The sequence below is a fragment of the Amphiprion ocellaris genome, chromosome 1, assembly GCF_022539595.1.
Source record: "Amphiprion ocellaris isolate individual 3 ecotype Okinawa chromosome 1, ASM2253959v1, whole genome shotgun sequence".
NCBI lineage: Eukaryota > Metazoa > Chordata > Actinopteri > Pomacentridae > Amphiprion > Amphiprion ocellaris.
The window spans coordinates 3036505-3048240 of NC_072766.1; the positions used below are offsets into that span (position 1 = coordinate 3036505).

At 37.4% G+C, this 11736-nt stretch overlaps 1 protein-coding gene across 2 annotated transcripts; it reads left to right on the forward strand.

The window, feature by feature from the left end:
* Positions 1-2925: 2925 nt before the first annotated feature.
* rlbp1a (retinaldehyde binding protein 1a) lies at positions 2926-11736 on the forward strand. Of its 2 annotated transcripts, XM_035946284.2 has the most exons (8): positions 2926-3039; positions 4016-4051; positions 5985-6113; positions 6221-6425; positions 8115-8293; positions 9092-9250; positions 9333-9443; positions 11019-11736. In XM_035946284.2, the coding sequence occupies exons 2-8, from the start codon at positions 4043-4045 to the stop codon at positions 11163-11165; spliced, it is 939 nt and encodes a 312-aa protein (XP_035802177.1). In that variant the 5' UTR covers positions 2926-3039; positions 4016-4042; the 3' UTR covers positions 11166-11736. The 2 variants fall into 2 exon arrangements, with proteins under 2 accessions (XP_035802177.1, XP_023121723.1); XM_023265955.3 differs by lacking the exons at positions 2926-3039; positions 4016-4051 and having other exon boundaries at positions 5973-6113.

Sequence of the window (11736 nt, forward strand, 5' to 3'; positions counted from 1 at the left end):
CAATATTCAAAACTTACCATGACAATTTCAGTTAAAGAAAACAAACAAGTTCACATAACTTAATGGAGCTCTCATGTTTTACAGTGTGAGGAACATGACTGTACTAAATGACAGTCTAACCATCAGCTGATGAGATATATCTGAACATTCCCATCCAAAGAGACATCTTGGAGGCTTAAAATTTACATTTCAGGGGCAAAAATGACACCACAGTGATTAACAATTGAAAGCAGTTACATGACAAACTCCCCACTCTCCAAATAATTAAAGCAAACAACTCATTCTCAATCACTTCAATGAACAACTGGCACTAAGAGAGAGGGAAGTCTGAGTGATGTCGTGCAATCATGGATAAGTAATCTATACTCTGGGACCCAAAACAAGTGTTCTCCTCTGGGGAGGATTTCAAAGAATGTGCAGGAAGGAATGTTGAAAGTGAAGCAGAAGGAGTCGGAGCTGTTTCAGAGGTGGTTGATCGCTCATATGACATTTCCACAGGAGAACCGAGCCTTTCATGCCACGTGCCGGGTTAACATCCAGACCTACGCTGGGCCGTGAGAGAAAATATCACAAAAATTCTCCAGTTTCGTTTGAGAAGTAATACATGAAGACCTTAAAACGAGTTAAGGATGTGTGAGGTGGACGGTTCAGTAAGAATATGCATTTAGTGGCCAGAATATGGTGGCCTGGAGGGACAAAACAAGACAAAACAAGACAGAACACAGCAGTTTGTTTAGTTCATGTGTTACCTCAATAATAACCACCTCACTTCTGTGCGATATTCAACTACCACTCATAATATATTTTTTACTGCTGCTACTACAGTTGTGTTTTAGTAGTGTTTTATAGAGTTTTGCAGAGTTTTAGAATGTTTTATTGTGTATATTTATTGTGTATATTGTTGGTGCACTTAGGGAGCATCTCTTTCAGTTTCATTGTACTTTGTGTAATGGCAGTAAAGGCTTTCTATTTCTATTTCTGTTGCTAAATGTTTGAATGTCTGGGTTATTACTCCGCCAAAGAATGTGGCGGAGTTATGTGACGATTGGTGAATGTTTGTCCTTCTGTTTGTTAATCTGTCTGTCTGTTAGCAACATTATTCAAAAACCGGATAATGGATTTGGATGAAATTTTCAGGGAAGGTCAGAAATGACACACGGACCAAGTGATTTGATTTTGGCAGTGATGCGGCTTATAGTCTGGATCCACGAATTTATTAAAGATTTCTGTATCATCGCTAGATAGCTGCATGGCATCACTGTAACCATGACAACAAGTGAACATTGCGTCAGCAGCCTGCTGACGATCACATGATTGTGATTCTACTACAAATCCACCACTGAGGAATTATCAGGACTTAATCATACGACTGAGCAACCTTGAGTACTGCGCTCTCTGAGTGCTTTTCTTGTTCCATCTGAAATCATCACATTTTTAAATCCTCAGAGGTGGATTTGTAGTAGGATCGCAATCATGTGATCATCAGCAGGCAGTTGACGTAGTATTCACTTGTAGTCATGGTTACAGTGACGCCGTGACGCGTTCCTTGGCAGAATAACAACTTCTGCTTTCATAATTTCATAATAAAATATGACTATTTGTAGAGATATTTGTGAAATTTTAGCTTGATATATAAAACACTTTCTGAAATGTTTATTTTTTCATTGCACGTTGACCCATTTTTAACAGGGTTTTTCTTTGCACATTGAAATTTGAAGCTATGTTTGAATGACAGTATCTTGGATGCTATACAAGATAAAACCCTGAAATTTTCACTGTTCTTTGTTATCATAACGTTGATTCAGAATCTGCAATATTGGACAAGTAGATCAAATAGTCTCTGATTATGGGTGAGTTGAAATCCATCATCTACACACCGCTTAACCCTCATTAGGGTCATGGGTGGCTGGAGTCTATCCCAGCTGACTTAGGATGAAGGTAAGGGACACCTGGACAGGTAACAGTCTATCACAGGGCTACACATAGAGACAAATAATCACACTCACATTCACACCTATGGGCAATTTAGAATCACCAGTTAACCTCAGCATGTTTTTGGACAGTGGGAGGAAGCTGGAGAACCTGGAGAAAACCCACACATGTACAGGGAGAACATGCAAACTCCATGCAGAAAGATATCAGGAAGTCCGGGACACGAACCAGGGATCTGCTAGCTGCAAGGCGATAGTGCTAACCACCAAGCCGCTGTGCAGCCCTTGAGTTGAAATATGTATATAAAAAAAGAAAAGTTGAAAAGTCCCATCTTTGAGCTGACATTAACATAAAAACTGATAATGCAGAAGTCAGCTAGTGATATTTTCTGAACTGTATATAGTTGCATGACACAATAATATAAAACAAAACATACAGAATGCTTTTTAAAAAAGTGATTTTTGTTGAACATTGATTACTGATTGAGCATGTATGACAACCTGTATCAGAAAATCTACAACTAAGCAACTAAACTAGTAAAATAATTTAAGATTACAGGCATATCGGGTCATTTTTGGTCACTTTGGGTTTCACATATTCAGCTCAGGGCATTGATCTACTAATTACCTGAAGAGATGCTTGAAGGTAAGCTCTTAAGAGGTTACTACAAATATAAATGTGTTCATGCGTTTTCTGTAATTTTGTTGTGTAAGACAATTTGTTTTGGTAATTTGTTGCTGATTTGTAACATTGTCTGATGCTAAAAGACCCGAAACATCTGATGAGGTGCATTAAGATGAAAGTGTTTCATGAAACGTTACATTTTCCTTATTGTCATTGTGATTTCTAACATTGTGTACATTTGTTGTTGTGTTTTGTCCCTATAGAGCCTCCACAGAATGACAGTCATTCATCTGTCCTGCTCTCTAAAGCTCCGCCTCCCTTCACAGTTTGCAGTATGTAGATTAGCCTCTGGTCGTAATCCACTGGCTCATTTTAATCCCACTCTGAGTGATGGTTTGTGGAGCTCCTCCCCTCCTGGTCGTCTCTGCCCCTGTAGCTTCGTCTGCCTCTTTCTGCAGCTCTCTCTCATCCTGTCTGCTGAAGGTAAGGCTGCTCAGCTTTTAATGAAACAAACCAGGCATACATCAGGGTGTAAAGGTGGCTAATATGTAAACAGGATCAGTATAATAGAGTTAGTTAGTGTGGTGATTAGAGGCCACTGATGAAGTAAACAACACCTTTAGACTGGCTGTTAAATGACAGAGAATCAGTATTTACATAAAGTCTATATTCAGTGTTTTTCATTTGTATCTTTAGCTCAATCTAATGTTTAACATTCTGTATTTGAGCTCACAATTTATGCTCACATTTCACCTGGCGAGAAGCTGGAGAGAATCTGTGTCACGATTCCTGGTTCACTGACTTTTAAGCACCTGTGTTTGACTTTATATGATATTCAATTAACATTGTGTGGGCAAATATGTGCAGTAAATTCTTTTAAAATAATTTACATGAGATTGTAATCCAGTGTAATATTCTCAAAAAGGTAATGATCCAGTTTGAGGTTCTTCCAGGGTTTCTTCATAACACCTGGATGTCAAAATATTCATCTTCTTCACAATAAAACGTAACCTAAATTAAACATCTGTCACCTAATCCAAGCAGATGGTAGCTGGAAGTGACATAAACCTTCTATTGCATAAGAAATAACTCAATATTTTATGGTTTTATGCCATTTCTCACTATTTTGATTTGGAGTTGCAGCTTGAAAAATATGTTTAAATGGCTGTTTTCTGTGCAGCAGGTGCTCAGAGATCACTGAATATTTATTTAGCGGAAAAACTGGATGCTAAGCTTTGCAATTATGTAAGAGGATGTGTGCTTCACTAACAGGGAAAGAAACCAACATTCGGACTTCACTGAACCAAAAGAGTACAGAGATTACATAACGTATAGAGAACTGGACTGATTCTTGATCTTTTCTTTAACAAACTGACTCGAACAAGGTCTCAGAAAGGCTGCGGACACTTTACAGTTTGATGTGTTCATGTTGTTTGTGCCACCTCTTCTGTCTTCACAGTGGTGGCTGCTGTGAGACGCTGCAACCATGGCTGCTGTAAGTCCAATAATGCTCACAGAAAACACTCCAGTGTCACTTTGTCTCGGTATCTGGCTCCAGCTCATTGTTCAGTTAACCTTCGTGTCGTCCTGCAGGTCAAATTGACCTGTTTTAAAGTTTGACAATGTGGGGGGAAAGGTTTTGCAAATTTTCAGAAATTTAGAGAATTCTTTGGCTGAATTTTGCCAAATGCGAATTTCGCTGGATTTTGGTTGAGTTTTTCTTCCAAATGTTCTTAAAGAAAATATTTGAACTTTTACTGATATATCTGTAATCACTTTAGATATTTTTAGGATTTTTTTGGAAGATTTTTATTGATTTTTTGAAAATATTTACAATTTTTTAAAATTCAGTTTTAAATTTTTATTTTTGCCAAATTTGGGGATTTTTTTAAAAAAATAACATTTTTAAGGGAAACTATTAAGGAATTATTGGAATTTTATTCCTGAAGATTTTGCACATTTTTATAAATTTAGGGATTTTTTTTTGCTGAACATTTGGATTTTTTTCAGACAAGGGAACGATATTTTTTAGTGCCCGTAAATGTGGACAACAGGAGGGTTAAACATGTTGGGTGAAAAGCTGCTGGAGGTCTGACCGTCAGCGCATGATGCCTCTTAGAGCTGTTGTTGTGCCAGTAGATGCTGGCACTGGGATGGACCCTTAAGCTGTTTTTAAGAAGTGGCTTTAGAAGTCCTTTTACCTAATCATGTGAAGCAGATTAGCTGGATGCTCGCCGGTGTGCATCGTTTTGGTTCTGCTCCGGCTCACATGTGTTGCAGCTGAAGCGTGTACAGGAGAGGAGAATTCAAGCACACTGCAAAACACTCAAAATCTTTCCAAGTCTATTTGTCTTGTTAGTCAAAACATCTCATCCCACTAGATTTAAGATAAATTCACTTAACAAGTGACATTTCAACAGATGGAGGGACTTGTTTTAAGGCAATGCTTCATAAATATTGTGTTAAGTCAAACAATCTTGAAATTATCTTGTTTTGAGTTGTATTTTAGAAGAAACAAGGTTCATTTTACTTTTCATACATTTTTCAAGCTGAAGTGTTATTTGTAGAAGCTACACAATCTTGATTTAAGAAATAAACTTGTTTACATGGTGTAGAGTTATTTATAAATGAGGGAGGAAGAACCATGGTCATTTTTACAACTAATGTATTTTCAACCAACTGTATGCAGACGGATATCTTAAAATGCTTAAATCACACTTTTTCATCGTTTCAAGGACAAGTTGGTCTTAAATCTACAGTCATGTCACTGTTATACAACCTAAAATAAGTAAAATACATCTTAAATTTTGTACTCAGCGTGAATATTTAAAAAGCAAATGTCTACTTTTCAGTTAAAAACACCTGCTTGGCTTCCCCTAAAACACAACACCTCCAAATGCTGTTAAATCACGAGTAAATGTTTAGGATTTCTAGCAAACTATGAGAAGACACATCTCAAAATGCTTCAATTAATCCCTGTAATCTTATTTCAAGTGCAAGATGGTCTTAAATCTAGAGAGGTGCCGCTATAATACAACTCAAAATAAGTTTAATACATTTCAGATTAGGAGGTTACATGAAAGCAAAAATCTATTTTTGAGTGAAAAGCTGCTATTTTTTTGAGCATATCTGGCTTATTTTAAGACACCTAAGCTTGACAATCCTGGTAAAATAGAGGTTACAATAAGTTTTTGCAGCTAATTTTAAGATCTCAAGATTCTAAATATCACATCTTTTTTCAAGAAATCTTACCAAGCCATTTTTCACTTGTTCTATTGGCAGATTTTTTCACTTATTTCAAGGTAAAAGTTCCTTGAAATAAGTTCTTTTTTCTTGTTTTGAGAGGGGCATTTTTTTCAGTGCAGGATTTCAATTCACACAAGAAACAAGGAAAATCTAGTTGATAATTTGCATTCATGGCTGTGCAGACTGGAACTTTTCGCATGGTGTCAGAGGAGGAACAGGCCATGAGGGCGAAGCTGGAGCATCTGACGGTGAAGGACCACGGGCCGGTGTTTGGACCGTGCCACAAACTGCCTGGACACACCGTGCAGAAGGTGAAATAACAACGTCTCTGGTGCAGATCATCATCAATACTCATTTTGTCACTGTGCAGGAGATGATGCAGTTTGATAAAGCGTGTGTTTTGTGTGTTTTTCTGCAGGCGAAGGATGAGCTGAATGAGACGGATGAGAGACGGGCGTCGTCGCTGAAGGACCTGAGGACCACGATGAAGGACAGAGCAGCCGAGGGCGACGATCTGGCCAAACTGGTGCTGGAGCGTTTCGGGGAAACGCCGGACTCTCTGCTGCTGCGCTTCCTCAGAGCCCGGAAGTTTGACGTCATCAGAGCCCACGAGCTCATGAAAGGTTCCACCTGTTAATCCACACAGTTTCATAGTTAACCCTCCTGTTGTCTTCATTCACGGGCACCAAAAAATATTGTTTCCTTGTCTGAAAAAAAATCCAAAAATTCAGTGAAAAAATTCCCTAAATTTCAGAAAATTTGCAAAACCTTTGGAAAGAAAATTCCTATAATTCCTTAAAAGTTTGCCTTAAAAGTTTTATTTTAAAAAATCTCCCAAATTTGGCAAGAAAAATCTTATAAATATTTTCAAAAACTTTGTAAAAATCTTCCAAAAAAATTGATTGAAAAAAATCAACCAAAATCCAGTGAATTTCGCTGAATTTTGATTGATGTTTATGTGAATGTTCTTAAAGAAAATCTTAGAAGTTTTACTGATATATATGTAATCACTTTTGATATTTTTAGGATTTTTTTGAAGATTTTTGCTCATTTTTTGAAAATAATTACTAGAATTTTCTTGCCAAATTGGGGGATTTTTTTTAAAAAAATAAAACTTTTAAGGGAAAATTTTAAGGAATTATTGTAATTTTCTTCCTGAACGTTTTGCAAATTTTCAGAAATTTGGGGACTTTTTTTGCTGATTTTTTGGGGGTTTTTTTTTCAGACAAGGAAACAATATTTTTTGGTGCCTGTAAAAGAAAACAACAGCAGAGTTAAAGAAACATTTTTTAAACATTTTTTTTCCACCCAAAAGTGTTCAAAAATTTCCCAAAAATGTTGATAATGTGGACATCAGAAATTTCACTGTGAACATATTTTTTTTCCCACATTTTTAAACTTTAAAACGGGTCGATTTGACCCGCAGGACGACACGAGGGTTAAAAGACAAACAGTACTGCACCAAGTAGTAGAACATCCACATGCTTTGATTCAGCTTCTGCAGATATTTTCATGTAGCTGCAATAATTGAGGGTGAGACTTCTTTTGTGCTCCATGTTTGCATGAACCCGTCCCTGAGACAGAGAGCCATGTGTTCATTAATTGGGAGCTTTGAGATGCCTCAGTTTTGCCCTGACAAAGCTCTCCTTTGTGTCCAAATGGGACAGCAGGTTTGCTTTACTGGTGAGCCCACAGTGTTCTGATGGGAACTGTGCTCACTGTGCTGGTCTGGGAGAGGAAATTGATGTAGTTATTGTTGTATTTTTCAGTATTTTTTGATTTTCTAGTCTTCTTTTTGACAGAAATGTAGAGTAAAATGCTGTTTCCCAACCACAACTGTGCAAATTAAGCCCATCTATAACCAACAGTTCCCCAAATAAACCCTGATCTGACCTTTAACCTTAAATCTGACGTATTCTCATGCAATTCCAGCAAACTTTAGCTCCATAAATACTATCTACATTTCACAATATTTCTATTTTCCCCACCTTTTGCTGTTGGTGTTTGACTGTTTGGGCCTCACAAAAGCAGAAGACATAAGAACACACTCATGAATACAGGAGAAAGGGGCATATGAACTTGTTCAGGAGGGTTAATTGCTGAATAAATGCACATACACAAATGCAGACAGACTCACACACTTACTGTGGGTTAATTGGTGCCTCGGTATGAAGAGGCTGCACTGTAACAGTAGAGTCATTGTGTTTGACCTGCAGGGAGTATAATCTGCACATGCGAGATTTGTGAAATATTCTTGCACTTTTAGAGGACTTAGTGGATGTTTTAGGGTTAAAGTGTGTGTTTTCCTGTAGGTTATGTGCGCTTCAGGAAGGAGTATCCGGAGCTGTTTGAGAATCTGACCCCCGAGGCGGTCCGTAGCACCATCGAGGCCGGTTACCCCGTAGTTCTGCCCAGCAGGGACCGGTTCGGCCGCGTGGTTCTGCTCTTCAACATCGACACCTGGGACCTGGAGGAGATCACCTTCGATGAGGTAGATGGACCCCAGCCTGAAATCTGTAACCCTTGTGTTGTCTTAGGGTCAAAAATGACCTGGTCACTGTTTAACCCTCCTGTTGTCCTCATTTACACACACCAAAAAATATTGTTTCCTTGTCTGAAAAAAATCCAAAAATTCAGTAAAAAAATTCCCTAAATTTCTGAATATTTGCAAAATCTTCGGAGAGAAAATTCCTTTAATTCCTTAAAAGTTTCCCTTAAAAGTTTTATTTTAAAAAATCCCCCAAATTTGGCAAGAAAATTCTTGTAAATATTTTCCAAAAATTTGTAAAAATCTTCCCAAAAAAATGATTGAAAAAAATCAACCAAAATCCAGCAAATTTCGCTGAATTTTGGTTGATTTTTTTCTGAATGTTCTTAAAGAAAATATTGGAAGTTTTACTGATATATATGTGTGTGTGTGTGTGTGTGTGTGTGTGTGTGTGTGTGTGTGTGTGTGTGTGTGTGTGTGTGTGTGTGTGTGTGTGTGTGTGTGTGTGTGTGTGTGTGTAATCATTTTCGATTGTTTTGGAAGATTTTTTAGTCATTTTTTGAAAATATTTACAAGAATTTTCTTGCCAAATTTGGGGATTTTTTTTCAATAAAATTTTGAAGGGAAATTTTTTAAAGATTTATTGGAATTTTCTTCCTGAAGGTTTTGCAAATTTTCAGAAATTTAGGGAATTTTTTTGCAGAATTTTTGGATTTTTTTCAGACAAGGGAACAATATTTTTGGTGCCCATAAATGAGGACAACAGGAGGGTTAAGAAGTCACTTTGTGTTTGTGTAACAGATCTTGAGAGCGTACTGTGTGATCCTGGAGAAGCTGCTTGAGAATGAAGAAACCCAGATTAATGGCTTCGTCCTGATTGAGAATTTCCGCGGCTTCACCGTGCAGCACGCCTCGGGGATTAAACCGGCTGAGCTCAAGAAGATGGTGGACATGCTGCAGGTCAGGAGCTGAGAATTCTTCATGTGGAGCCTCAGAGCTGGGTTTCTTTTTTGTCTCTTTAAATCTGTGTGTTGTCCTGCAGGATTCTTTCCCGGCCCGTTTCAAAGCGGTCCACGTCACCCACCAGCCCTGGTACTTCACCACCACATACAATGTGGTGAAACCCTTCATGAAGAGTAAATTGCTGGAGAGGGTACGAACAGAAACACAACACCAGCTCTGACCGCAATCTGACACCCGGCTTCTTATTCATCTGAGTCAATATATAACTGAGGGAATTTTGAAGTCCATGGGATATATCTTGCATACATTTTTATTAAAATTAATGTTTTTATGTTTATTATGACCATGTCTTTATAAATTCCATCATTATTTATTATGGAAACAATCACTTATTAATAAAAAATGACTGGATATCACTAAAATGTCGACTAAATAACCATCCCAATTTAATACCAACCACCTTCTAATGAGCTAAACAATAATAAAATGAGCTCATTTAGTAATAGTTTTGATTGTGTTCTTTTATTAAGTTGAGATAATCATGACAGATATTTCTTTTTTGGCAATATATCAAATTTTATATGGAAAATAACAAATTGTATCTGTGTCTGAGAAATCACTTTCCACTAAATTCCCCATTACAAAAACATCTCTCCAGGAAGTGTGTTAATTCCAGATCACATGACCTGCTCAGTTTGTTGCTTTTTTGGTCAATTTCAATCCGTCTTGTGGTCATTTTAGGTCCTATTGTGATCATTTTGTGCCTTTATGTGGCCGTTTTCAGTCTGCTTGTGGTGATTTTAGATGTTTTTGTGGTCATTTTACAATTTTTTGTAAGTATTTTGTGTGTCTTGTCATTTTGTGTCTTTATACGATAATTATCTGTCTCACTGAGTCATTTTGTGTTTTTCTGTGGTCATCTTGTGTCATTTTTTGTCATTTTGTGGGTTTTTGTGTTCATGTTGTGTCTTTTTGTGGTTGTTTTGTGCATCTTTGTGTCCATTTTGTTTCTTTTTTGGTCATTTTCAGACTGTTTTGTGGGCAATTTAGGTCTTTTTGTGGTCATTTTGTGCCTTTTTGTGGCTGTTTTCAGTCTGTTTGTGTTAATTTTAGGTGTTTTGTGGTCACTTTGCAACTTTTTGTAGTTATTTTGTGTGTTTCTCATCATTTTTTTATCTTTATATGATAATTTTTTGTCTCACTGAGTCATTTTGTGTCTTTTAGAGCCTTTTTTGGTCATTTTGTGTTTCTTTGTCAGTTTGCGTCTCTGTGGTCATTTTTGTTCATTATCAGTCTGTTTGTGGTCAATTTGTCTCTTTTTATGACAATTTTGTGTCTCATTGAGTCATTTTTTTATTTTATAACACAAAATAATAAATTGTATCTGTGTCCCAGAAATCACTTTCAACTAAGTTCCCCATTACAAAAACACCTCTCCAGGAAGTGTGTTAATTCCAGATCACATGACCTGCTCCACATGATGTCATTTCCTCCTGAAGAAAAGACTGGCCAGACTCCAAGGCTTTCTGACTTATTTAATATAAAGTAGTTAACAGGTTTGCTACAATATCTTTAGAAATAACTTTACATTTCAATTTTACTCAATTGTATATATAATATTTAGAAGAGTCTTTCTCTAAAATGCCATGTGGTGTTTGGTTATAGGTTGATTTAGGCCTGAAAACAGCAAAAATGTCAACTATGATACAAGAAGTCCTGTAATTATACATTAACTCCTGTCTCCTGTGTTCTTAACTCTCCCCAGGTCTTCGTTCACGGCGACGAGCTCAACAACTACCTCAAAGAATTCGAGGCGGATCTCCTGCCTGCGGATTTCGATGGAAAAGGCCCCGTGTCCGACTACCAAGCCATTGCCAACAAGATTTTTGGCTCCGAAGACACTGCTCTCTGAAAGAACAATTCCAGCCCGAGCACGGAGTCCTTCTGGTGTGTTCAGATCAGATATGTGGTCTATTCTGTAGCTAGGTTGTTTTCTATTGCTATTATTCAAGCAGTTTCTGTGAGCGAAAAGAAGTATATAGAGTTAGGAGCAGGGGATGGTTTGCAAATGAGAAATGGGATATAAATGGAACAGAAAAAGGATGTTTAGATGTCACAGAGAGAATAACTGATAGTTAACACTGCAGGAATGACGGTGATGTGACGACGTAGATCACAACAACTTTGGTTTCTTTGCCCCAGAAATCACAAGAAGAGGCCTAAGACCCTGTCAGACGAATGAAGGGGCAGATTCTGATTTACAGCATTGAGGTTGGGTTTTTATTTAGAGAGGAAACTGATGAGGGATAAGCCTGCATTAGAGTATTGATTAAGGAGCGATGTCCTCCTGATGCAGTGCCTTAAACCGGCCCCCGTCGACAGCCTTCTTTACAGGAGTATCATGAGAGCTGTGATACTCAGTAACATAAACGTATATTCTGAAATTTACAGGAAATGTGTAATAAAATAGATGTTTTTGTGTG

What these genes read in the sequence shown, in the direction of transcription:
- rlbp1a (XM_023265955.3), top strand. Translation starts at nt 5,973, where the DNA reads ATGGCTGTGCAGACTGGAACTTTTCGCATGGTGTCAGAGGAGGAACAG. An exon ending in AGATGGTGGACATGCTGCAG is followed by an intron (nt 9,251 to 9,332) that starts GTCAGGAGCTGA and finishes GTTGTCCTGCAG; the next exon opens with GATTCTTTCCCGGCCCGTTT. An exon ending in AGAGTAAATTGCTGGAGAGG is followed by an intron (nt 9,444 to 11,018) that starts GTACGAACAGAA and finishes AACTCTCCCCAG; the next exon opens with GTCTTCGTTCACGGCGACGA.